This window comes from Corylus avellana, chromosome ca9, assembly GCF_901000735.1.
Source record: "Corylus avellana chromosome ca9, CavTom2PMs-1.0".
In the NCBI taxonomy this organism is placed as follows: domain Eukaryota; kingdom Viridiplantae; phylum Streptophyta; class Magnoliopsida; order Fagales; family Betulaceae; genus Corylus; species Corylus avellana.
The window spans coordinates 4,134,895-4,162,353 of NC_081549.1; the positions used below are offsets into that span (position 1 = coordinate 4,134,895).

The following is a 27,459-nucleotide window of genomic DNA, read 5'->3' on the forward strand; positions in this document are numbered from 1 at the left end:
AAAAAGAAATTTAAATTGAAGTCAGGTTTGCTAGGACCTGGGATTGCCTCGAGAGTCGAAACAAAATGGGCTTTGATGCCCAAGACGTGCAGCTTCGCACATGGTCTTTGAAGTAGATTTCCGGAAGCTTTTGTAGTCCCACACCGAAAGAATAGAAGCAGCTGGAAGTGAACACCGGCTATAAAACAAAGACGGAGACAGTGGACAAAGCATACCTTTCTCGGCCTTTTGGCTAAGATCAAGTGTAGTATCTGTTCTTATCAGTTTAATATCTGATACGTGGCCCATCGGGTCACACGATATTAAATTAATTTTTTATGGGGGAAGACCCACCACAGTAGCTTGCTATTGGGGTCTTCGAGCGTCGCCCATGCGTTGCACTATTGCACGGGCCTGGCGCACCCCACCCAATCCTAGTTCAAACTTTCTCTTAATTATTTGGTCTTCCGAGCCCCGGATAATTTCTTAGCTCAAACAGGCTGAGAACCCCAAGCACCGTATTTTGCACTTGTGGTGTTTAATTTTCTAAACGATCATTAACAGTTACATATAATTTTGTTATGATTGAACTCGGGATTGGAAATCTCTCTAATTTTTGTCTTTTTGTCAGATAATGAGAAAGTTACTCTTTCTTGAAGGTATTTGGATTAAGCCACCCTTACCGCCCAACTCATCTTTTAAAGATCCATCTGAGTTGATCAGCCAAGTACCTATAGGTGGAGGAAGCCATTTACAAGGTATAGACCCGCTGATTAATGTGCCAGCTGCAAAGGAATTCCCTACTTCAAGCCTCAGTAGCCTAAAGTTTTCTAGATGAGTTCTAGATGAGAAACGCAGCCTGAAATTTAGTAAGTCATATTTTCTTATTAAATGCTGAAACATGACATAGATAATATTTTAGATGTTTAGGTTGAGATTTTTGAAAAACAATATAAATTTTCTCTCCTTCCCTTCTTTAAAAAAATAAAATAATATATATATATATATATATATATATATATATATATATATAGAATAGTGAAAGCTAATAGTTAAAGTAAAGTTGCTTAAGTGTTTTAAAAAAGTGGATAGTTATTTTTTTTTTTTAGTGGATAGTTAAAATAGAGAAATGTATAATTTTCGCTATTTTGGTAAATAAAATTTGATGAGGTTGCTAATAATGCTCTTACAACCCTTCTCGATTTTGGGAGACGTGGAGAATTCTGAATCTGCTCAATTTTAGAAGATATAGAGAATTCTATGAGTCTTCAATTATAAGGAATTCCGATCCTTTGAACTTGATTATAAATTTTGGATTAAGTTAGGCGCACACTTTTTTTCCTTTTCCGCACCCAATTTACTTCTTAATTATGAAGTTGGGTTTGTTATCCGGTCGTCGAGAAAAATCGTCAGTTGAAGAAGAGGTGAAACAAAGACATGCCAAGGGATTCGAACCCACCACACCACATGCCTCAAAGTTTAAGAAATCAAAGCTAGTGGAGTCGATGAGTTACTTATAATACAAAGTTACAAACACGCCTGAACCAAGCAAACCTATGCAGGAAGTCAAACATGGTGTCCATCCATTTGAGCCATATAGGAGTGGAGTTTTTTAGCAGCTTATTGGTGTCAATAGCCAGCAGTGAAAGTGGAAGGAGGCTTTGCTTCATTTTAGCTTAGGATTGTTACTAGAAACTAGGAACTCAGCTTCTAAAGGTTCTCCGGAGATACTAGGTTAACAACAACTATCTTTAATGTAATTTGTTTATAGAAAATAGTGACATAAACTTACGACTCATGTTCTAAATATTCTTCCTTTCACCATTTCTACAAGCATTTGTTTTGTACAGATTACACAAGGCCGGGCAAAACCCGCCCGACCCTAGCCAACCCAAAAGTTACCAACCCAGCCCAAGGTTTTGTACGGTATTCCATCCTGGAAAATTCAGGCTGGTCAACATTGCAAAGATGCATTCACTTTCCTTGGATCAAGTGACCCAAAGAAGCTTTAGTGGAGGCTAAGGATCTTCCTTTACAGTAGAAGGGCCTTGGGGATTTCTTTTATTATGCTGTTGATATGGCTGTCCTGACTCCTGCACCTCAAACTCCCCTATTAAGACAAATCCCTGTTGGAGCAAAGTTTGGAACCAGTGGTCAAGGCTAGGCTTGTAAATAGAACATGTCATTCATGGAAATTGAAAGGTCTGTCCATAAAAAGTTGAAGCATACAATACCAGGTAAAAAAAATAGCTATTAGTCAATTCAATTGTGCTCAACTGAAAAAAAAAAAAAAAAAAACATAAAAAATCATAACACAAGTATTGGTCGCTACAAACTATATGATCTAATCTTATTATTCAAAAATTATTCCAATTGCTCACACCGGGGTTACCAACATGACAACCCAGACTCTTCGGCGAAAAATAATAGCGTCCCATCAGTAATCAGTAGTTAAAAGTTGGGATCTAACTGAATAGAAATTGAAAACAACAAATTCTCATACAACAAGATGGGGCAGGTATCACTGAGAAAGAATGAAGAATGTGTGATTTAAACCTGCCATAGGTTGTCACTCGCTTTTTGCGACCAAGGATTCGAGTTTGTGTAACCAGTTCACATATTGACCTTGCTCTTTTTTATGTAGGTGGAGCAAGAGGAAGTTGGTTAGGTTTTCTCCAATTCCCTTGGATACTAGATACTCCTTGAGTGCATCTTGTAGTTGAGGGTCCAAAGAACTGGAGATAGATATAAAAGAGAGAAAATAACATAGATGAATACAATTTAAAGTATCCAAAAACAAAACCAATAAATCAACATGATGAAAATGAAACAAGCATGTGTACTAAAGTGTTTGAAGATAAAACAGGTTAAGAATAAATTACAAAATATTTTCAGAATTACCTTGAAATCGAGAAACCTTGCTAAAACTAAACACTGGAGTAAATATGAGTTTTCAGATTCTCATTACTATTTTTTTCTGGTTGTTTTATATCTTATCAAGGTGCAACACTACAGGAAAATTCATGGATCACAAACTCATCAGATGAGCACCTGGGTAATCAAGATGAGTACCCAGAAAGGCAGATAACATAGACAGTAGAAATAGCAGTGTCCTTATAAATGACAAAATTAACACATAATCAAGTTTATTAAGATTTAGTACACCTATAATACAGCCTCATTATGGATGACACACAAGGAAACTGGCTATCAAAGATGGCCTCCATATCAATTTAAAGGGTCAACATCGAGAGCCAACAAATAAGCAATAGGACAGATCAAAACCACATATATCAGGTTGTTGCTGTTTGTGTTATTTACTTAGACCAAAGATCATATCTGAAATGAGTGTGTGGATTTAAGGGAATTAACATAACAGTAATTCTTTGACAAGCAAACAAACTCTTTTCCCCCAAAGGAAATTTGAAGGTTAATAACAAATATACATAAATAAAAGGACAAAACTTTACCTAAATACCGGGCCTCTGTAGGCTGAAGGATCGACACGAGCTGATGATTGGATATAGCAGGCATTATGGATGTCAAACACAGATCCATTATCACCTCTGTCAGAAACTCCACAATCAAACTGCAAGATTGAGCCCAGGCCAGGCTTTTTCAAACATACTTTCATCAAAACTCCCCTTGGAAACACACTCTCTCTTCCATATGTAAAAGGACCCAGGACGGCGGAGACAACAACCTCTTCCCCCAACTCACATTTTCTCCGCAAAACCACATCTTGGGATTGTGATGAGTCCCATTCCACCAAAAAATCCCCCAGAGAACCACTTTGATTATTCTGTACCCATGTCAACACACATACAAGTCAAGAACAAGAAGGATGCAATCCTCTTAACTCTACAAGGCTACGCACACAAGTAACATAGCTCTGCAAAAATGCTTAAATTGCCAGAGAAGCAAGGAGTTGCAATCAAATTTAGCCATCTGTTTCTACCATGTTCAGTCTCTATGTAGGGGCCATAATTCCTAGAGAGTGGAACACCAAAACAGAATCGTGTTGTCGCCTTCCCATAATAGTGGGAATAAATGTTTGTCGAATTTAGCATGACTTAGAGAATCAATTAACTCTGTCAAACTGTGCTCATATATAAGAGCCATAACACTAATTACACTTCAAATCAATAACCATAATCTATTATCGAATTTCCACATTCTACTTTTATGCGTTTGGGGCATAACTATTTGAATCCATTATCAAAAACTATCTCATCAAATGCAAGTAATGAACAATACAAAAGAATCCCAATTCAAGTTTCATCTTTCTATAAAAATGTTCACAAATATTTAAATCAGTCAACAAAGGGTGTCAATTTTTCATTAGCATCTATACAATCACATTAGAAATGACTGTGTCCAATCAAAATTCTACACAATGTATACTAAACTTGTTTCCCAATTCAAGCAAACAAAAAGATAACAAGGAAGGCATGAAGGGTAGAGAGAGAACCAGAAAGCGATTAGACGAGAGCTCGTGGGTGATCTCCGACTGCAAGACCTTGAGCAAGTCCGAATCTTGAAGAGCTTTGCGACACTGGCGCAACACAGGACTCACTCTCGGCATTCTTTCGCTAGCGTTAGCACGGCTACTACGCCTGCTGCACGAGTTCGGGTTGAAGTTTAGCAAGTACCCAAATCAGAGGATCCGGCTCCAAGTAATTAGGGTGCCCGAATTGTTTCCCACTTTGGCTTTCAAATGTTGCAAATTGCAAGGGTTGATCCGGTTGAAGTGCACCATCCGTTGGACGATGGGCCATGGCCTAGTTTTTTTTGGCCCAACTACTCCTTTCGGACTGAAAGGCCCAAAGGGAACTCAGTACTCGGGGTTTTCAACTTGGAGGCCCAAAAAGCATTGGGTAATTGGGTGCACTAGTCACTAGACGATAATATTGTCTTCTTTATAAAATGTGTGACATAATATGAATTAAATTATAGTTTTTTTTTTTTTTTTCATAAGTTTGTCACGAATTTGAAATAAGTTATTCCGTGGGTTTTTCGGCCAATTTTGCATATTTGTTAGTGTCACCTTAGCATTTTGCCACATTATATTAAAATAATAATTTTATTAGTTTAATTAAAAATCAAATAATTAAAATTTTAAGATTATTATTATTTTTTTTAAAAAAAAATCCTTAGAAGTGACAAGGGTCTCCTACTTCTCCTTTAGGAATGGGAGGTGGCTCGTAGTCTACCCCGAACCAATAAGGAGTGACTTGCTAGCCACCCTAAAAGTGAGAGAGCCTAAAAACCACCCCAACCATCCCATGGGGTGGTCCTTGAGCCACCCGAGCCACCCCAGGGTGGCTCTCGTCCCTTGCCAAATCTAAGGAGAACATGGGTGTGGCCAGTCCCCAAGGTTTTTATTTTTTTGTAATTTTTTAATTTAATGTAATGTAGTAAAGTTGCTAACATGACACTAATAAACATTGTAAAATTGGCTGGAAAATTCACAGGACTCATTTCAAATTCACGATAAATTTATTACAGTGAAATTGGAGGAAATTCTAGAAGAAATTTAAAAAGGCGTATTGACTCAAAAATTTATGTTAATTCACCCAAAAAATTTAATATACACAAGAACATATATACAAAGGAAAATAAATACTCATTTCTTCTCTTGATTTTTCTTTTATTTTTTAAAATTATCATTGCATTTGTTGGCCATATGAGCTATTTATATGGACTCTACAAATTTAATAATAATTTTGAATAAGTAAGAGAATGAGAAAAGAATGGGGGAAAAGATGTGTAACACATTTTTATACCGAATGTTCCAAAATAGTTTTTATTTTTCAACCCGACCCGCCCCAATTGGGTAGCGTAGCTCCAGGAACACCTTTAATAAAAGGCTTGCTAAAACCCCTTTTCCCTCTCACGAGGGGAGCTAAGTAGTAGCACAGCAGCAGCAGCAATGGCGAGCGAGCAAGGCTTCAGTGGCTGGACCGATCTGCTCCATTCCTCAACGAAGCTTCTCGAACAATCCGGTCCTTCCGCTCAGTTCCCGCCCCTTCAGGTTCCAACCTACTCTCTTTCACAGATTTTCTGTTTGGTTCGAGGTTTTGGATTTTGGCTTGAGGTTTTGCTTGCTGAGAAAAATGAGGAACAACGAAGTTATTGTTAGCCGAAAATTCGTGAAATGCTAATGTTCAAGTCCTCGTGTTATTCGTTGTTCTAGACCGCCTTTTGCTTTCCGCGAAAATGAACGGAAAGAGAAAAGAATGTTTGAATTTCTTTGTTTGAGAGTAATGAAGAGAGCGTAAAGATAGTAAAACCTAGACAAAGCTTATAATAACCTCGAGATTTGAGAATACAATTTTAGACTTCATTTTTATTTTGTCGCTCTTTTTTACTATCAGGGAAAATAAACGAAAATAAAAGAAACTAATAAAAATGAATTTAGAAAATCAATGCTCATCTGAGCCTAATGTAACTAGTCAGGTTCATCTCTCCCATCCGATTTTGATCAGTTCGTTTGGTAATAAAATGTATGAGGGGTATCGAAGTTGAAGTTTGAATTAATTGTTATTATAATTGTTCGCGACCTTTGAATAATAATAAAAAAGAGTCAGTGGAGCCGAATTTAGGTCTTTGTCTAGTCCAGCTGCGTTGATTACATTTCAGGAATAAGTCATTAATGGTTGGTATTTCTAGAAAGAATAAGTAGTAGATGAAAGAAACTGGGCATTTGGTGTGTGTGGATGAATGCATCTTTTTTTCTTCTTTTCTTGGTTCTGAGTTAATGATTTGTATCTATTTCAGAGAAACTTGGATCAGTTAGAAGCATTATCTAAGAAGCTCAAAGCAAAAACGGTGCGAGCTGAGGCTCCTTCTCAATCTATTGCTGCCACAAGGTTCCTCTATGATTCTTGTTTTAGAGTCTCACACGTATTATTACTTGGATTTACAATTTTGTTGCCAAGAAAAGACTAGAATGATATCTACTATCTCTGTTGTTAAATTTACAGGCTTCTTGCACGTGAGGGAATAAATGCAGAGCAACTCGCACGGGATCTGAAGTCTTTTGAATTGAAGGTAAAATATTCTTTGCATTCTACTTAATGTATATAACCTAGCCTTATTGGCTGCAGGTCTTGAGTGGCTTTAGATGTAAATTTTTCAAATGATTTTTCCCACCTTGATCTTAGGTACATATTGAACACCATAAATAAATTTAATTGAAAAGAAAACTAACAAGTAAAAATATATAAAAGTAGAATGATTTATAAAAATATATCTCCTATTATGTGGAATAAGATCAAATTCTTATATTTCTTATCCATGTTTGTATCTAGGATACACAATTTGTTGCAAAAGGCAAGGAATATGCAGATTCCACACTCTAGAATGAAATCTGTCTGAGTACATGGATATGACCTACTCAATGCATGAATTTCATTCTCCTGCCAGTGAATTTGACAATTTTGGACCGGGTTCATCCATTATGTTAATGTGCTATAGGAGGGAGGATTCATATAATGACTGGGGAAGTACTTTCCTCAAGTGAAGATCACTGAGACAAGCTCATAGATGTGAATTAAAATGAAAAAAACATCAATTTTATTGATTTCAAAATATAAGAATAGATACAATATGTTTAAAACCATATATGTCTAGAGGCTTTGGACTATATAATTTTTAAAAGTTGCTGTTTTTCCTCATGCCCTCTATATATGCTGCATGTATGATATTACTTATCAGAAAAGAAATCCATGGTCCTATTTGTGCCTTGTTTGGTCATTCTTTTAATTTAATCTCTATCATAGTAGTTGTTACTCTCAAGTTACTTTGGCTTTTGCTTTCATGGTTCTATTTCTTATTATTTGCTCTTTATTTTTTTTCTTATATTTTTATGTGAAGACAACATTTGAGGATGTTTTCCCTGCTGAGGCAACAAGTGTCGAAGAGTATTTGCAGCAGGTAGTTTTCTTTCTTCAAAAATTTTCACTAAGAATCTGATATAAATATTTTACTATCACGGGACGCAATTGGAGAAAAGAAAAACTCAAGGGCCTTTTTTATTCTTTTCCCTCCAAATTTTTTGAAAAAACAATCCTCCAGAGGTTTTCCTGGCTTTGTCCCTGACTATCATCATTATGCCTACTGTCATGTCCTTTGAATTTTCTTTATCTTTTGGATTGCTTTGGCATGCTTATTTGCTTCAATTCAAATTGCTGGCATGGCCTGGAATATGTATTTGGTTGGCTGTTACTGCTTTGAAAATTATGAATTATGGTGGGGATGGGACCTTTAATAGTTTTTCAGTAAAATGTTGGTATGAATTGTATTTGTACATTCTTTTGCTTTCTAACTTTGGTGCTAGCATGATTCAAAGATCAGAATTACTGATGGTATAGACAAAAATGACTTTTTTGGATAGCTATTTCCTCCACAGTTATGATTACATGCCTGTCATTACTTACTCACTAGTGCTGCAAATTTTAAAGAGTCAATGCTCAATTGCTCATCAGCAATCTTGCTTGACTTTCTCCGTCAAATACATGATGATACTCGTATTCTATATTTTGGTTTCAAATATACTAATAAGCTACAGATTTTTTACTTGGAAGTGGCCGAAGACCAATTCAAAGTATAAGTTTAAATTAGTTCTGGTTCTAGGCTTAGAAGAGATTTTGAAAATCTTCCAGTTGACCAACAAGAGCAAGGAACACAGCTATCAGCTTGTTCTGGGCATGTTTTGACCTGCTCTATAAAAAGATATGTTTTTTTTTGGGTCTTGTTCTATATATGTACTTTTTTTTAAAAAAAAAGTTTCTCTGCATGCCATTATGAAAGTTCGTTAGGTTTGATGATGATCCTAGCTATAGATGGTAGGTTACCACTTAATGGTTGGTCAAAGGAGATGGACATAATGTTCTTGTTCCATGCAATTAAGTTTCCACTGTTACCGGCTCTTGCTATCTTGCCCTTGATACCAAAAATTTATTTCATTGCTTTAAGTGATATAGTTTAATATTTTATGAGACAGGGCTAGTCCCCCTAACTTTTACTTTCCATTTGTTTAGGATCCCTAACAAAACTGGTTTCCTGTGAAGCTTTTAAAATTTAGAATTAGTGATGAACTAACTATAAATAAATTAAGCTGTGAATGTATTTCAGCTGAGTTCTTAAGTGCAAATTTGTGAATGACTTCATACACTAGCAGGACTGATTTTTCTTGAAAGTGGGGGAAAATCTGAATTCAATGTAATTTCTAGGAACCTGGTTGTTGAAGTCATAAGCAAATGCCTGGTTATGTAAACAAAGGTTGCCATCTGCTTTAGGATGTGTTATTTTTTATTCAATCTGCACTGCCTATATGCTTGCTCATTTAATGTCCCTTTGTGTCATGTGAACTTGTTCAGAATTAGCACTCTTTTGGACCCCAGATTAAAGTTCTGGGAATCTTTTGTTTTCGAAAAACTTCTTTCTTAGTCATTCTTCATTTATATATTCACATCTCTGTTTTCCATAAGTAACACTTTGTACGGCCCCATGCATCTCATTTTTTTACTGCATCAATATAGCTTTTGGTAAAGCAGTATGGCAAGATTTATTGGGATATTTGAGAAATAGTTGATTCTCCATCAGATTTTTTTTTTTAATTTATTTATTTTTAATTTTTAATTTCTTATAATTTTTCTTTCTTTCAATCTTCAACTAACTTTTATTTGATACATCTCTCTATATATCTAGCTAATAAAATCTAAACTTCAATTGGCTATCGTATCAAAGTGTTGTTTCACCTATCTGTCTACTTGCAAATGAAAAGTTAGAACTATTATAACTAAACCACTGTCTGTCTCTTTCTCTCTATTCCACCCCCTGGCCTCTTCCCCCTTCCAACATGAACATGCAGTTTGATTGTGCCGTTGCAGTACAGCTTCTTTATCCTGACCAAGATAATTCTAATTTGGTTTCATGAATCTTCCTTTTTTTGAGTACCTCAGAGAGTATTCAGCCACTTTCCACTTGCACTTTTGAGAGTGTTTGATATTGGTATCTTGATAATGGTGTATGTGATGTTTCTTCTCAGGTTCATGAGATGGCAATGGTCTCAGCCATTCAGGAAGCTCAGAAGGATAATCTCAGAAGCTTTAATGATTACACGATGAAAGTTTTACAGGTTATGACTTATTTTAAACCTATTCAAATTTTTGGGTTTGTTTCTTTATATTTGGACATATACTTTCACACGTGTGCAACACACATATTTGTAGGTATTTCTTGGAGCTGCAATTTAGCTTCAAAATTTTCATTATGGAGTGTTCATTTTGGACCATCTATGAATCTGACATATTTTATTAGGATTTTTCTTTGCTTACTGGGCTTTCCCTGATTGTGAGTTAATTTCCTTGCTTATTGTGCTTTGATCTCTGAATGCTGTGTATAACTTTATTTATAATAGGAGGATTGGCAAAAGGAAAAACGCGACTTTCTTCAAAGTTTAAGCCGAATTTCAACATTACCCAGGACTAATATGATTGAAACCCGCTCTGGGGGTTCTCATCCTGGTCAAACAGTGTCCATTGCATCTAGCTCTCAAGTTTCACCTGGTCCAAATAGCATGGGTCTCGTACCTCTAGCTAACAAGCCTATCCTTGATAAAAAGGCATCAGTCTATGCTGAAGTTGTGAAGAATCTGAACAATGCAAGGGAGCGTGGCTTACCATTTAAGGTAAGGATGGTTATTGCCTTTTAAATTATTACTACATGTCGAAAGGCATCTAAGGTTGGGTGGCCTGCTTGCTTTTTTTTTTTGGTTTAATAATCAAATAAGTATTGGTATGAATGGTAAAGTTGCAATTCAACATGAGATGTTGTCATCTTAACACTTTAGAGGAATCCAGTTTGCAGTATATCTGTACTTCTGATACGTCATACTATTAAGTTATATTGCCTTTTTCTTTCATTGTACTTTCAATCTTGGGTTTTTTAACTTGAAGTTGGCTTTTGTTATGTGTTTGTTAGGCTTTTACTTTAGGTGAGAGGTTCTTTAATTCCAAGTTGGCTTTGTTGTGTATTTTAGATTTTCTATAAGTAAGATATACTTGCTTTTATTCTTTTTACTAGTCTGCTACAGCTTTCAAGGGTGCTTATGAGAGCTTGGGCGTTGAGGGATCTAGTGGAAAATCTGTTAACATGCAGAAGATATGGCACCTCATTCAGGTGTAACCTCTAACATTGCGCTTAGCTTGTTGATATATTATAGTCTGAGCTTGTTATTTTATATGTAATGTTCTCTTTTTAATACTAGTTATTCGTATTTTCATTTTTACAGATGCTGATGGGTGAGGATTCAACTATGCAACATAATGTTTCAAAGAAGATGTCACTAATCATTGGTGCAAGGCGCCATCTGGAATGGGGGCATGAGAAATATATCATGGATACAATACAAAGTCATCCTGCACAGGTTATAATTTTGTATAGTATCGTATTATTTCAATGCTGATGTTAACATTTCCAAACTGAATATTGTTAATGAATGGTTATGTGTTTTGTTATAGATCTTTTAGTTTATTTGATTATTGCTTCTCCTTCGTTGGTTGAATGCTTAATCTATTGTTGCGCGTTCATATGAACTTTACTTTTGGTAATGATTAAAAAGCTCCCCCTCCCCCCCAATATTTCTTTTGTAAGCATCTTGCTTAATAGATATGTATGAAAACATAAAGTGCAGATCTCTTGGAAATGGTTGTTTCGAAGCTCATATTTGCATTTCTCATATAGGCTGCTCTTGGTGGGGCTGTTGGAAATTTGCAAAGAGTCCGCGCCTTTCTTCGGGTTTGTTTGCATGTTTCTATTGAATTTTCTGGAATCGCATATAAAGATGCATTATATCATCCTGACAAAAATTAATTATGTTGTCTTAATTTTATTTGTTTTTGTGCAGATTCGTTTAAGAGATTATGGAGTTCTGGATTTTGATGCAGGTGATGCTCGTAGACAACCTCCCGTTGATACCACTTGGCAGCAGGTCTTGGATACGTATATTTTTATTTTGTAATCTAGCTTGCATTTCGCTAATCAATCTACTTGTTTTAATTTATGATATGAAAGAAAGTTTTCTTCTGCCCCTATATAATTTTTTCAAGGGTTCTCAAATTATTTCAGATTTCAAGTTATGTATAAAGCTGATTAGTTTCAGCGATGCAATTCACAAGTTCCAATCAATGACTGATATCAACTTTTGAAGTAATCCATTGCATGACTGCTAAATTTGGTCCTGTTTAAGCTATTAAGCATGTTCCTTTATTCTTCGAAGAACTTAAAAGTAAGGTGTCCTAGTAGTTTGTGCATGTGATATTTATGATCTATAGGGTTCGCATCACACATCTCAAATATATTTTGTGTGTGCGTTCTCCCGTAGTTCCTCCTCTAAAGTCTTGTGAAGTTGTTTGAAACTTCGATCCCTAGTCCTTAAGGCTATCTTGCTTTCAAGGAGGGTAACTGAATCAGATTCAGAGGCGCATCTCAATTGTTGAATTGTTTTTACGCTTTTTTCTTCTTCTTTTCTCTTTGTCAACATAGGCTGTTTGGGAACTGTGGTCCACATTCTGCTCACCGTTTTTAGATATAATTTAAAGGAGATATTGACTTGCTTTTAGTGTATCTTGGGTCTGTCACTTTTGAAATAGTAAGCAAGAGCAGTACCATATGAAAACACAAATAGACATGTAATTTTAGTTTTTACTATAAACTATTTTCCCCCTACTTTTGAATAACTTTGTTTTTTACTAAATCTTATTCTTTATGTGCGACAGATATATTTTTGCTTGAGGACTGGATATTATGAGGAAGCAAGAAATGTGGCTCTGTCATCCCGTGCTTCACACCAATTTGCTCCCATGGTATAGATTGTTCACTGGCTATTGATAAGGCTTTATTTTAGGCTAAAATGAACATATACCTATGTTGTTGAATGCAATATTAACATCCCTTTGATTTCAATTTTTCTAATCAAGCCTCCTATAGTGTCCAATTGTTTTGATCAACTACTTCGTTTCTCTTTTTGTTAAAATCATTGATGGTAATTAGTCAGCTGCGATGCTAGTGACCCAAACCCTCACTTTGATATTACATTAGTCATATGAGAATAACTTTTGTTCATGATTAAAACAAGAAGATGATAGAATTAGTTGATTAGGACAACAGGATACCACTAGGCTTGTTAGTAGAAAAATTTGGAACTTAAAGGAGTGTAAATAGAACCGCATCAAATAACAGTGAGTGTTGGTGTATTTTACCCTATATTTTGTTCGACCTTAGTCATTCTTCCTTTTTGACAGCTTGCAGAGTGGATCAATACTGGAGGGATGGTGCCAGTTGAGACTGCAGTCACTGCATCAGAAGAGTGTGAGAAAATGTTAAGAATGGGTGATCGGGTTGGACGAGCTGCATATGACAAGAAAAAGTTGTTGTTGTATGCTATCATATCTGGTTCTCGCAGGCAAATTGACCGCCTGCTTAGAGACCTACCAAATCTGTTCAATACTATAGAGGATTTCTTATGGTTCAAGCTGTCTGCAGTACGAGATTACTCAAGTGGAGTCTCATCTGTTATTCTGAATGAGGGATTGGTACCATATAGTTTGGATGATTTGCAGGTCTACCTGAACAAATTTGATCCATCATATTATACCAAAAATGGGAAGGACCCTCTGGTATACCCTTATGTTTTGCTTTTAAGCATCCAGTTGCTACCAGCTGTCGTATATTGGTCAAAGGAAACAGGAGATGAAGGATATAATGTTGATGCTGCCCACATGGCAATCGTGTTAGCAGACCATGCTGTCCTTTCTGAAGGAGCTGGTGCTGGGCAAAAACTGGGAGTGATGGATGCTTATGCCGAGGCATCTAGCATAATTAGGCAGTATGGATCTGTGTATTTACGCCACGGTGATCTATCAATGGCATTAGAATATTATGCACAAGCTGCTGCTGCAGTAGGCGGTGGACAATTGTCATGGACAGGAAGAGGTAATGTGGATCAGCAAAGGCAGAGAAGCTTGATGTTGAAGCAACTCCTTACTGAGCTGTTGCTACGTGATGGTGGGGTCTATCTTTTACTTGGTTCAAGAGGTACTGGAGAAGAAGGTCAATTAGGAAGGTTTTTGACTGATGCGAAAGCAAGGCATCAGTTTCTGCTTGAAGCTGCTCGCCAGTGTCAGGAAGCTGGGCTTTATGACAAAGTAATCTTAATTTCTTGCCTTCTCAATTTCTTTATTTCTGGAGTTCCATATGAAGAAATTGTGACTTGTTTTCCCTTAGTATTAGTGATTTTCAGATAGCCTTATAGGATCATTATGTTTGTTCCATGTTCTACTCCTTAATCTTGGATTCTTGGTGGTGAGCCATGTTATGTTTAATCTGCAAAAGTTGCTATTACCTTTTGGGAGTGGGAATGACTTCATGGTTTAACTATTATTCTTCAGACTCGTAGGTGAACAACATTTCCTTGTTAAAATAAACTTGGATGACTCCATGATGTAATTATTTGTTGACATTTTTCATATTGGTTAAAAATTTTAAATGGTATTCTTATATATACATCTTTTGTTCATACTCTCAAACATTTTTACTTTCTTCTGTTTGCCCTTCAATTTAACTTATTCATGGTTTTATTCATGCTTCTGCCATCTTCAGCTGTTAATGTTTCTTTCTTTTAATGGTGTTGCTTCAACCATTTTCATTTCCTCTTTCACTGTGTTATATAACTTTATGTTTTGGTCTTGCTTTGTCCCTTACATTTTGATGAAAATTCAGTCCGTAGAAATTCAGAAGAGAGTTGGGGCATTTTCAATGGCACTGGATACCACCAATAAGTGCCTCTCTGAAGCAATATGCGCCCTCTCACATGGTAGATTAGATGGTGAGAGCCGGACTGCTGGCCTCATTCATTCTGGCAATGAGATACTGGAGACATACAGATATTATCCTGAAGTCAGGTTATTTCATTACTCAGCATTTCAATATGTTGTTCTTCTTGGTGTTTGTGGCTAGTCTTGGCCAATGTTGGTCTTGTATTTTGTCACCTAAGGTCAATGGTAGATTGAGGCAAAATGTTTTCAACTAATACGAACCTTCTGAGATGTTAGGGGCTTTAAATTTAAGAGCTCATATTCTGGAGTGGATTTGAAGTTCAATAGTTTTTAAAATTATGAAGCAATTTTGAATGATTATAGTATAGAGTCATAACTACATCCAGGTTCAATTTATTAAGCAAATGAGTGACAGAACTCAAGTTGACCCCAGCTTAATTAGAATTAAACTATCATCTGAGTTGACTAAATGGCCAAAATTGAGTTTTGTCTGTTATACTTTTTCATAATTAGCAATGTATTCACCATTACATTTTAATAATAAATGCCAAATCCTCTTAGAAAGATCTGGATTTTTCAAAAATTGTTAATGAAGTTTTTGCCTTAATTTTTAATGAATTTTGTTTAAAATTTATTTCTGAAGCTATTGGTGAGTTATGTTGCTGCTCCCTTCTTCGAACTTCTATTTTTTTTTTGGTTTTTGTCGACAATTAGTTTGATATTTTCTTTTCTTGGCTTTGATCCAGTGTTTTTGAATTACTGGGACCTTCACACTTGATCAAAAAGCCAATTTTGATTAATAAATTTAGAAAATATGACTGAATCTCTTGAACTGTTAACTGCCCTTATCAATGATTTCTGTTAATTATATATGTCATGGTTTACATTTTATATACTCGTATTTTATTTAATGTTTTCCCCAATTAAAGATCTCTTGAATTTGCTGTGCAGTCCTCAAGAGAGAGAGCATGTTTTGGAGCAACAAACTATGTTAAGACAACTTGAGGCAATATTGTCAATCCACAAGTTGGCAATAACGGGCCATCATCTGGATGCTTTAAGGGAGGTTGCCAAACTTCCATTTCTCCCATTAGATCCACGAGCACCAGATATTACTGTTGATGTGTTCCAGAATTTATCTCTTCATGTACAAGCCTGTGTTCCAGACCTTCTGAAGGTTGCTCTCACTTGCTTGGACAATGTAACAGATTCTGATGGATCACTTCGTGCTTTGAGGGCTAAGGTATGTTGAAATAAGTGAATAAAATTCTTCTGCCATCTTTCCATTATTCTTTCGTTGGTGCTCTCTGCAACTATTGTTTTGCTTATAGCCACTTGATAGCTTAAAACTTGTACTTTGAAGGGCACTTATTTTGTTTTGTTTTATGTTGTCAAAATGGAATTCAAGGATGCTCATAAAAGTGAGTCGTGTTAATTTGCTGATGTGTCATGGAACTCCATTAATCTTTCAAGCAGAGTTAAAGATGGTTAGCTAGTGTATCTTACTTGTGAAGTTTGTTGATTGGATTCGTCGGTATGAGCTTGCTCCATTCAAGTTCAATAAGAGAGTATTTTTTTCATTCAATGTTTGAGAGCTTCGTTCTCTTGAATTTAGCTTCTTTGGGGTTAAACAGGTCATGCCTAGAATGGTGGAAGACACATTGGCTAGTTGGACATAGCATTTTGGGAAGCATAGCAGTAGTAAAATTTGGAATGTTGTGCTTTACCTCGTATATTTGTGTCTGGAGGGTTTGTTTACCCAATTTGTTAGAGCTTGTGGAGCTTATGGACTTTAGGAATTAGTTTTTATTTTCTTTCTTATAAGGTGCTTTCTCTTGCATACATCATATGTACCAGGTGACGCTCCTTGTGCTTTTTAATTGAGATTTACTTAACTAAAAAAAGTATCTGATAATCTTTGAAATTGTCAACTTCATTTTACTGAGAGAGAGAGAGAGAGAGAGAGAGAGCCTTGTAGGAGAATGTAGCAATGGTTTTTTCTGAGGTATACTGGAGTATCATATAGTTTTTGGAATGTGCTGTTCTTGTTTAATGATGGGTGAATATTTTTGTCTTTGCAGATTGCAAGCTTTCTTGCTAATAATTTGAATAGGAATTGGCCCCGTGATTTGTATGAGAAGGTTGCTCGGAGCTTGTGAAGCTTACAAAGCATGGTAGATTGAGATGTCCCGATCCAGCATAGCAACTCTAACGGGATACTGGGTTGAGGTATCAAATATTTAGCTCTTTATGTAAAAAAATCCATCAAGATAAGCAATATTACTATACTAACCAATGTGTTGTGAGATACTAGTAGAAAAAGATGTATGTGTTGGTTATGAATTTCGCAACACTTCCTTTTTGCTATCTAGAACCTGTGTACAATCTGTGCTCATTTCCATTTTCTTTGTGCGGTCATACTCGTATAATAGAGAATGAGAAAGCTGAAAATAGTGCATTGTTATCCATCATGTCTTTAATAGGTCGGAGTGTCTTCCATTTGTTTCATGAGTGACCCTAGTTATTTTTATGATTTGATATTCCCCAGAGTGAGGTAAGGGGTGCCGACCGGAATCGGATCATCTCCATTTCGATTGAGAAGCTAGTTAGTGCAAATATGAGGGGCAAAATTGTCCAACATTAAAATTAGGACAATTTTGCTCCTCTTTTAAGACTAACTGGTTCCTTTCCATTTCAATTGAAATGGATAAGATCCTTTTCCGTGCCGACCACGGTATTTATAAATGAAAAACTCTTAAAATATTTTGTGCTTCATGCTGAACCTTGATTATGTAATGACCCTGCTAGTTTGTTGCACCAAAATGTGGTCTTTGATATACAAAAAGAATTCCCACTTATTATTCTTACATGAATTTGCTTAACATGAATTTTCTTTTTTTGTACTTGAACTTCCAAATTTTAGAAAGTGACATCGGGGCTTCTCATATTATCGCCGTGTGTCAAATAGACAATTTTGTTTTTTTCTCAAAATACCCTTAAAAGTTATTAAAAAAAGAGCAATTTTAGAAATTTTTTTTGTGTTCCTAAAAAAATTGAGGTGGCTTTTAAAATTTCTATTTGATTAAAATTTAATATTGATTAACCATAAACTTAACGGTAATTTTAAAAGTTATATCATTTTTTGATGGACACAAGGACTTCTACCATTACTCATTAAAAAATAAAAAATTGAAAAATTGAATTTATTTTTTAATAAAAAAAAACTTACTGAAAACACAAAAAATAGGTGGCCAATTTCGTAATTTTCTTCTTTTTTCCCAAATGATTACTTTTGTATATTTTTTAATTTAAATAAAATTCTTTAGAGAAAGAAATGCAATTATTTAATTTGACACATGAGAGTAGTATGCAGGCCCTTAACTCAAATGTGTCTTGTCAGCCGCCGGGCATATCAACTTGTGTGATGTCAACTCGAACATCTGTGAATCTTTTAGTGTCTAATGTCTTAAAGGACCACTTCAACTTGTATGGCAGGCAGGGCGAGCACTTTCCAGTGCCGACAAACACGAGCATCACAAAAGGGACTCCATCGGCCGACGGCCGGTTACAAAGATGTGATGGGTTTTGATAGCTGCTCTCAAATTGAGATGGAGATGATAGGCTACAGATCTCTTCAATCAGTTCAATGCTGTAAGTCTGTAATTTTGCAGTTGGGCCTTGACCATAGGGAGTAGGGTGGAGTCGAGGTGAGCTTTAAAATTGCTTCATCACAATGTAGTGAGATAAAATTATAAATTCAGCTTTGGCATTTAATTTTGATGAGTTGATGTGCTGAAGTATGCTGATTTATTTAAATAGGTAGGGCATGCATCTATGTCTAGATTATTAAGAATTTGGTCTGTAATTGGAAGAATATCTATACAAAATTATCTGTCTAAATAAGTTTTGAGTTGTTCAAGAACTTATTCAAGTAGTTGAATCTTATAAAAATTATCTTACATTTATCATTTGAATTGCAAGTAATTCAAACAACAAAATTGTTAGAAGATTTTTATCCACATCAAACACCTTCATGCCAACTGTCAAATTGGAAATTATGAGCTGTATCAAGTTAATAAAATTAGACTCCGAGAGGTATACTCTCATTTTTTTTTTCCACACTTTTAATGGATCAGGTCGTAATTGATTTAAATAGAGCTAATCCATGTCAACATAATTGCTGGAGATCTATATTCGCACCAAACACCCCACGCCACTCAAACTGTCAAATTTGAGACTGTAAGAACTATAAATTATATTGTCCTTCCTTTTTTTTATTTTTCTTATACTTCTAATGGATGAAGCCGCAATCCTTTTCGAATAGAGATTATCTCTAACAATAAAATTGATAGAGATGTTTATTTGCGTCACACACCCTCATACCACTCAAACTGTCAACTAGAGACTATGGACCATCTCAAATTAATAAGATTAGACTATAGAGGAATACTCTCGATTTCTTTTTCTATTACCCTACACCTTTAATGAACTTTCTCTATATAATACCACCATTATTTTATTCATCAAATCAGCGATAATTTGTCTTGTATTGCTGATTTTCAATACAAATTAAAAAAAAAAAAAAAAAAAACCTGATATAAAGCCCATAACTAATATTCCTTCTTTTGTATTGTTTTGTTTTGTTTTTAATACAAGTACTAATATACCCTCTTTCTTTCTTTCACGTCAGTTGGAGCATAATGATTACATCCACAACACGACAGAATGTTGTGCAATCTGCTGCTCTCTAAACCACGTTATTCTCGGTTGGACACGTGTGAGTTGTGAAATGTCACGTCAGCATCTTCTTCTCAAAGAGCTACATTAAACAAGTGTAAAAAGTCAAGGTGCGTGCATGTCATGTCCGACAAATGGTAATGGATAAGAGAGACTGTTAGCCACTCGCAACACATCCCAAATGACTGTCCGTAGGCTGCCGCCAATACCCCATACTTCTCAATGTGCTAGCAAGATAATCCCATTCTTCTCCACGTGGCTGCTCCCTGCATCTACACGTGCCATTTCTGCAATATTGATAAGGCAGTCCCCTACCCCCACAGGTGAAGAAAGTTCTAATTTTTATATCCTAATTGTATTTTTATATCGGGTTTGAATCTTTCGAGATATATAAATTTTTCTGATTATATTCTTTCAACAACTCTTTTGCTCTTCTTACTAGTTGAGCTACTGTAAAAATACAGAGCCAATTTATCATTGCAACTGTAGCCACCAACTCAAAGTCTTCCAACTAATATGAAGGAAAAAATCTTCTTCTTCAAAGGAACTTTTTTGTGTCTTTCAACTATACCCAACCCAAACATTCCTTCAGGACTAAGACCTTCACAAAATGTGGCTAGTGGTCTCAACATGTAATCCACATATAGGATGTAAAGGCTTGAAAATATTTTCTTTTGTCCACAATAGATTATTGCATGTCTTCCACAAAAACATTGTTTTGACGACCCTAAAACATTAATCTTTTGAGTAATAATAGGGACTATCTGTTTATTCTTCTAAAGTTGATGTGGCTTTTAAAATCACCATTAAATTTTAAATGAATTATACTTGAATTTTAATCCAATGGTAATTTTAAAAGCTACATTAGATTTAAGAAAATAAAAAGATGATCCCTAGCATGACTCTAATCCTCCATATCCTTTTTCATAGACTACTATAAATTGAAGCTTTGGAGCTTCCTCCTTTGCACGTAATGCCTTGGGAGGTAAATGTATTTTTTCCAAAAATTTTATGGAGTGCTAATGCCATCTCAAATTTACACAAAAAAAAAAAAAAAAAAACTAAAAAAAACTAAAAAATGAAAAAACTTTTGAAAAGAATGAAGGTATTGGAGAGTCTCCTCTCTCTGCTACCTAGGGGTGTCCAGACCACCCCCCCTAACTTGGGGGTGGGGGTCCGACTACCCTTAAGGACGGTTTTAAAGGTGGTCATGCCACCTCCTTTTTTTTTTTTTTCTTTTCTTTTGAGGGGGACGCCCACAAACACGTTTTTTATGGGTGGCTGGCCCCCACCCCAAGTGAGAGGATGATCAAGCCATTACTAGGTGACAAAGAATAAAGACTCTCTAAAACCTTCATTTTTTTTTTGGGGGGGGGGGGGAGCGCAGTTACGCCCACAAACACGTTTTTTATGGGTGGCTGGCCCCCACCCCAAGTGAGAGGGTGATCAAGCCATTACTTGGTGACAAAGAATAAAGACTCTCTAAAACCTTCATTTTCTTAAGATTTTTTTTATAATAATTATTATTTTTTTATTAGATGTAAAATGGAGTTCGCATTAACGCCTCCACAAAGTTTAGAACCATTAACCGCTTTGCTAACCACACTAACCGCTTTTGAAAGCGGTTATTAAAAACTTAGCGATTAGCAGTTACTGAGTTTTTGAAAACCACTAACCACTTTTTATATATATAATATAGTTTTATTATATATATTTATTTGTATGTTGTGTACAAGACTACAAGTGAAGTGATAATTTATAAGAATTGTTGTAATTTTATTTACATATGTTGTGTAGATTTGTAGAAGATGACCAACAATGATTTTGGTATGTAGCAATTTGTAATGCTAAAATTGCCAAGAAAAGGAAAAAAAAAATTTGTTTAAAGTGAGCAAAAAAAGGTTTAAAGTGAGCCTAAAATCGGTCCAAAACAAGCCAAAAAAAAAAAAAAAAAAAAAAGCGCCCAAAAAAAGTGGTTAGTAAAAAAGCAGTTATTCGAATGTGGTTAACCACTAATTGGGCGGTTAACCGCTTAGCGGTTAGCGGAGGCGGTTAATAAAATTTACTAATCGCCTAGGCGGTTGCGCTTAGCGGTTTTAGCCACTAACTGCTACCCGCAACTGTCTTTTCACCCATACTAGTTCGAATCCCCCTCCTCCTCTTATGTAGACATGTCAAAAAAAAAAAGAAAAAAAAAAAAGGTAGGTTTTAAATCGATCTTGTGGGGAAAAAAATTAAACGAGAGTAACATAGGGAGAGAGAGTTAGCAGATTCGTAATGAATTAATTCCTTCAATGCTAACTCATCATCTTTGTGATCCAATCACATGGTTGCTATCATAGATATTCAAGATCAACGAATATGTATGGTTGATTTCCACATATGCACGTACAATTTACGATCCAAATTCAACACAAATATTTTTCTTATTCATCTAATAAATGTATGATTTTCCCTTGTAATATTTTCCCACATTTGATTAGAAATAAATAAATAAATGTATGATTTGTTTAAATGTTTCTTAGTTGTCTAAAAAATTGATTGAATTTAATCATTAATTAATTAATAACTTCATTTTAATAGTTGAAGTCTAACACATGGAATAGTTAATTGAATATGAGTGAATTTTAAAGTCAGGATTCGAACTTATAACCAATGGTTTTGATACTACATATATGTTAATTCATCATTTGTCTCGAACACTTAAATTTAATAGATAAATTTAATCATTAATTAATCAATACTTAAACAAGGCTAATGAAATTGACGGTAGTTCGGCTTAATAAGTTTATATTTAGGGTGCGTTTTTAAAAAAATAATCTGCGATTTTAAAGCAAATCGCAACTTTAAGGTGTTTGGGATTGCGATTTAAAAATGCAAATTTTAAATTCGCAAAAAAATCTATAATTTCCATAAGCTGATTAGAGGGTGCTTATTTGAAAAAATGCGAATTTAAAACAAAATCACGATTTCTATTAAAAAGATATTTGGCGCAATAGTTACATTTTTTAGAACGAGAATGAAAAAAATACCAAGAATACTCACCTAAAATATATTAAAACCTTTTTTTTTTTTCTTCATCCTCTCTGTCTTGTTCATCCTTATTGGTAATTTGGTCATAAAACCGCAATTATATGCTAATGTTATTCAAACACTTAATTGATAAAAAAAATATTTTTTAGTATGTTTTACCAAACGCCTATGCGATTTTAAAAAGTAACGATTTTAAAAACACAATTTTTAAAAACGCAATTTTTAAAATCGCACTTATTGAAATCGCATTCCCAAACAGGTCCTTTATTCTTAAAAAAAAATCCCTCAAAATCCAAAGTTTCAGTACACTCAAATTTCAATTGCACTCAAAAGAAAAAAAAAATTATTAAATACAATTTAATGTGTATTTTAAATATTTAAAGACATTTGATATTATTTTAAATGAATTTAATGATACTTTCTCCTTAGTTATTTGAAGGAAATTTTTGTTTTCCTTAATTGTTTTTTTTTTTTTAGTTGTTTTTCACGTTGGCAAGCTGTCTTTTTATAGAATTTAATATAGTGTCCACGTTGAACAATGACGGAAGAGAGAAGTCGGTGTCGATTAAAAGAAAAAAAAACCTGTAGCCACGTGACTTGAGAAAATCTAGTCGAACTTCGCAATTCACATGGAATTTGTGTGAAGGATGTTCTGTCAATTAAAGACACTCCTATTCATCATTGTACCTTTAAAAATTTCAATTCGTTATATTTAATGAAACCACGTGCCGGTGTGTGGCTGTTGCATAGACAGGGATCCTCTCCTACTTCAAAGAAAATTGAGAGGAGCGAGTCTCTTATTTTATAAGGATAAAATGATCAATTTACTTTTTTTTTTGGGACCATTCTACCAATGTATAAATGAGGATCGGTTCTTCTCCATTTCATTTGATGGAGAAAGGATCCTTCTCTAACGGTTATTATTATTGGTATCTTGCAGTGGTCCCCTCCCTCCCGGTCCTCACTGTCGACGCATAGTCTTCATGCGCCAAGGAGTGTAAGCCACTTTTGCTAGCCTTTTTCGCCTCTTCCTCTACTGGTGTGGCTGTTTTGTGGGTTTATTTGTTTTTTTTTTTATTACTATTACTGTTTTTTATTTTTCGTGTGACTTTGTTATTCTCTAACTTTTCTCATGTTTTTAAGTTTTTGTTGTACTTATTACACAACATGTTCAAGTAGGGTTGAAGGGTATCTTAAAGGTTATGTCCTTATTTACACCCCTTTCTATGAGGTTTGAATATTTGCAGTTAAATTTCTTAATATTCGTCTTAAGAATGCATAGGCCAACATTATTAATTTGATGCATCTCATCTTTATTTATTGTTTTTCTTTTTTTGTTTTAAGGATTATTGTTGAGTTTCTAAACCTTTTTTTTTTTAGTATTATTTTATTTTATTTTATTGTAGTCCTTGTTTAATGTACTTTAAAAAAATAAAAAATAAATAAAAGGAAAACAACCGGTGATGACAAAGAAACATTAGAATGAAAATAATAACAGTAATCTAAGTATCAAATAAAAGGAAAACCAAAAAAAAAAAAAAAAATTGATAATTGTATCAAATTTCTAAAATTAATAATAAATATTATCATTATTACCACCATCTTTATCGCTAAAAAAACACTATCACACTGAAAAAAAACATGTTTAGTGAGTTGCATTATTTAAGTCACTATTCTAAATGATATATATTGCATTATTTACTTTTTTTTTGTTTTTTTAAATATTATTTCGTTTATATATACTTGCATTGGCACTTGAGAGTGGACACATCCATGGGCCTTTCCTTGTAAAGTAAATATGTACCTTGTGAACCACGGTGTTGTGCCTTCCTGACAAGTTACAACCAATGATGTGACACTGTAATTATGGAGTAACCTTTTCAGGCTAAATTTAACGACAAATTGCAATTTAAAGCAGCATTATCTTTTGTTAATACTATTTAGTACATCGCTGCAGGGAAATGAAATAATAAGTGAATCGATGCCGACAAGAGTTTTAACTCAAAGGGGTAGTGGACCACGTCTTATAAAGCAGATAAGATGTTACTAACTTAAAAAATTCAAAATGTATATCCACGTAAGCTACAATAATAAAAGCAAAAAAGTTTGCCAAACACACTCTTTGTTATGATACTATAATAAACTTATAAATAAATGTTAAATTTAATCATTTACTTCATTGTACAACTTATAATACAGCAACGGAAGTCATTGGATCAGCTCTTATTAAAAAAATATATATATATCAAACACCAATTTACTTCCACGTTATCCCAATTTTATGTACTAGATAACATTACACTACCTTGTTCCTTCCCCCAATATTTTGCTTATAAAAGCCCCCAACACAACTCAAACCCCGCAGAAAAACCCAACTTTCATCAATGGCAAACAACCAGCGGAGCAATGGGCAAAAGCAAGCGGAGGAGGTGGTGGTGGTGATGGTGCCCTTTCCGGCGCAGGGGCATCTGAACCAGCTCCTCCACCTCTCCCGTCTAATATTGTCCTACAATATCCCCGTCCACTTCGCCAGCTCCGCCATCCACAACCGCCAAGCCATGCTCCGCCTCCACGGCTGGGACCCAAATTCAGTTTCCAACATCCATTTCCACGACTTCCTCATCCCACCTTTCCTCTCCCCTCCTCCCAACCCCAACGCCCCAAACAAATTCCCCTCACATCTGCAGCCATTGTTCGACGCTTCCCTTCATCTCCGCCACCCCATGTGCGCGCTTCTACGTGAGCTTTCGTCCAAATCGCGGAGAGTCATCGTCATCAACGACTCCATGATGGCGTATGTGGTGCAGGACGTGGGGTCCATCCCAAACGCCGAGTCGTACACTTTCCACAGCGTGTCGGTTTTCGCTCTTTTCTTGTATTTGTGGGAAGCAATGGGGAAATCGCCTTTGAATAACAGCATCCCGAAAGATCTTCCATCTTTTGAAAGTTGCTTCTCCAACGAGTTCTTGGACTTCATTGCTTTGAACTGTGGCTTCCAGAAGTTGAGCTCTGGGAGCCTCTACAACACGTGCAGGATCATCGAAGGTCCCTATCTGGATTTGATGGAAAAGATTGAAGGAGGCAAGAAGCATTGGGCTATTGGGCCATTCAATCCTGTGAGAATACCAGAAAAGAAATGTTCAAATGGACGACACAAGTGCTTGGAGTGGTTGCATAAACAGACCCCAAATTCGGTAATGTTGAATCACACTGTCTGTTCTAAATTGGATTTTATGAATTTCGAATCTTTTTGAGATTAAAAGTAAATAGTAATAAAAAGTCTATTTTTCTCTCTTAAAACACAATTTTGAGCCTTTATTTTTTTACAACATAAAAGTCAAAAAGTAATTTTAAAATAAAACTTCATTTTAAAGCTATGAACAACCGTGCATTTTGAGAAGGCCTCAACACTTTAAAAACTCTCAATTTACACTCTTAAACTTTCAATTTCAATCAATTCACCTCTTCTGGTTGTTAACTTCTAACGAAAATGCCTAAAAAGACCAAATTACCTACGATTTTTAAAAAAAAAAAAAGGATTAAGGGTAAATTTGAAATTTTCTAAAAAAATTAAGGGTATAAATGTAATTTTATCAATTTTAACGTTTAAAATCTGACGGATAAGTAAATTAATTGAAATTAAAAGTTCAGAAGTGTAAAACGAGAATTTTTAAATTTTGAAGATATTCTCAAAATGCATGATAAATGATACTAAAATATTTAATTAAAATAAGAGTTACTCATTAAAAAAAATAAAAAAAATTAAAATAAGAGATAAATGACCAAAAACAAAGTTTCAAGTATCACTTGTCTCCGAAGCTGATAGAAAAATAAATGAATTTATTGTGGCAGGTAATATATGTGTCTTTTGGGACGACAACCACCATGGAAGAAGAGCAAATAAAGGAGCTAGCAATTGGGTTGGAAAAAAGCGAGCAAAAATTCATCTGGGTGTTGAGGGATGCTGACAAAGGAGATGTATTCAATGGAGAAGTGAGAAAAGCAGAGCTTCCCAAAGGGTTTGAAGAGAGAGTTAAAAGCAGGGGAATGGTGGTGAGAGACTGGGCTCCTCAGCTGGAAATTCTAAGCCACCCATCAACCGGAGCTTTTATGAGTCATTGCGGATGGAATTCCTGCATGGAGAGCATCACCATGGGAGTTCCGATTGCCGCTTGGCCGATGGCGTCCGACCAGCCGAGGAACACGGTGCTGATAGCACAGCTGCTTAAAGTTGGTATTGTCGTGAAGAAGTGGTCGCACATGGATCAGATAGTGACGTCAAGCTCTGTAGATAACGCTTTGAAAATGTTGATGGCATCGAAAGAAGGGGATGTGATTAGGAAGAGGGCGGCGGAGTTGGGCGGTGCTGTCAGGCGCTCATTGGACAGGGGTGGAGTTTCATGCGTGGAGTTGGATTCTTTCATTGCTCACATCACTAGGTAGAGGGGGATCCTAAGAAATTAATAATTAATGTATATCTGATGTATGATTAAGGGTAGCATATTTTAATATTATAAATTACTACTTATTATAGGAAATTAATGATTTAATTAATATTCGAAAACATGCAATTAATGATTTAATATTGCAATTTGTCAAGAAAACATGCAATGTCTCTTGGAAAAAAAAAAGGAAATTGCAATTTCAGTTTGTTTATTTAGCTCTTTCACTAATAATGGAAGGATAATTAGCTCTTTCACTCTAATTCATAAGGGAGATGCATAGGCCTTGATAGTGAACACTGGCGTGCATGAATAGTGTGCACGTCAGTAAAAAAAAAAAGCACACTATTCATGCATGTCAGTGTTCACTAAATCACTACTCGGCCTTAATGTATTTGGTCACAATTTCAGGGAGATGCATAGGC

General features: G+C 35.2%; 3 protein-coding genes and 1 non-coding gene across 9 annotated transcripts; 3 read left to right on the forward strand and 1 right to left on the reverse strand.

Annotated features, from left to right (window-relative positions):
• The first annotated feature begins 211 nt into the window (after positions 1 to 211).
• LOC132162671 (U2 spliceosomal RNA) lies at positions 212 to 407 on the forward strand. The gene has a single exon (XR_009438251.1). It is a non-coding gene; the product is annotated as a U2 spliceosomal RNA (small nuclear RNA).
• Positions 408 to 1,747: 1,340 nt separating this feature from the next.
• Positions 1,748 to 4,617, reverse strand: LOC132192201 (uncharacterized). Of its 3 annotated transcripts, XM_059607466.1 has the most exons (4): positions 4,451 to 4,617; positions 3,450 to 3,781; positions 2,536 to 2,714; positions 1,749 to 2,105 (listed from the first exon to the last, which is right to left on the reverse strand). In XM_059607466.1, the coding sequence occupies exons 1-3, from the start codon at positions 4,562 to 4,564 to the stop codon at positions 2,549 to 2,551; spliced, it is 612 nt and encodes a 203-aa protein (XP_059463449.1). In that variant the 5' UTR covers positions 4,565 to 4,617; the 3' UTR covers positions 1,749 to 2,105; positions 2,536 to 2,548. The 3 variants fall into 3 exon arrangements, with proteins under 3 accessions (XP_059463450.1, XP_059463449.1, XP_059463448.1); XM_059607467.1 differs by lacking the exon at positions 2,536 to 2,714 and having other exon boundaries at positions 1,748 to 2,105; XM_059607465.1 differs by lacking the exon at positions 1,749 to 2,105 and having other exon boundaries at positions 2,431 to 2,714.
• Positions 4,618 to 5,879: 1,262 nt separating this feature from the next.
• On the forward strand, positions 5,880 to 19,938 carry LOC132191534 (nuclear pore complex protein NUP93A-like). Of its 4 annotated transcripts, none has more exons than XR_009441291.1 (17): positions 5,880 to 6,013; positions 6,760 to 6,851; positions 6,966 to 7,032; positions 7,858 to 7,917; positions 10,034 to 10,123; positions 10,406 to 10,675; positions 11,071 to 11,166; positions 11,279 to 11,413; positions 11,731 to 11,784; positions 11,894 to 11,977; positions 12,765 to 12,851; positions 13,290 to 14,192; positions 14,767 to 14,948; positions 15,774 to 16,065; positions 16,904 to 17,051; positions 18,318 to 18,529; positions 19,513 to 19,938. XR_009441291.1 is itself a non-coding variant. In XM_059606607.1 (15 exons), the coding sequence occupies exons 1-15, from the start codon at positions 5,912 to 5,914 to the stop codon at positions 16,979 to 16,981; spliced, it is 2,592 nt and encodes an 863-aa protein (XP_059462590.1). In that variant the 5' UTR covers positions 5,880 to 5,911; the 3' UTR covers positions 16,982 to 17,288. The 4 variants fall into 4 exon arrangements, 1 of the variants encoding a protein (XP_059462590.1); XR_009441292.1 differs by having other exon boundaries at positions 18,318 to 18,473; positions 19,513 to 19,937; XR_009441290.1 differs by lacking the exon at positions 19,513 to 19,938 and having other exon boundaries at positions 18,318 to 18,701.
• Positions 19,939 to 24,898: 4,960 nt separating this feature from the next.
• Positions 24,899 to 27,150, forward strand: LOC132161655 (zeatin O-glucosyltransferase-like). Its single transcript, XM_059571818.1, has 2 exons — positions 24,899 to 25,786; positions 26,445 to 27,150. The coding sequence occupies exons 1-2, from the start codon at positions 24,977 to 24,979 to the stop codon at positions 27,033 to 27,035; spliced, it is 1,401 nt and encodes a 466-aa protein (XP_059427801.1). The 5' UTR covers positions 24,899 to 24,976; the 3' UTR covers positions 27,036 to 27,150.
• Positions 27,151 to 27,459: the final 309 nt, after the last annotated feature.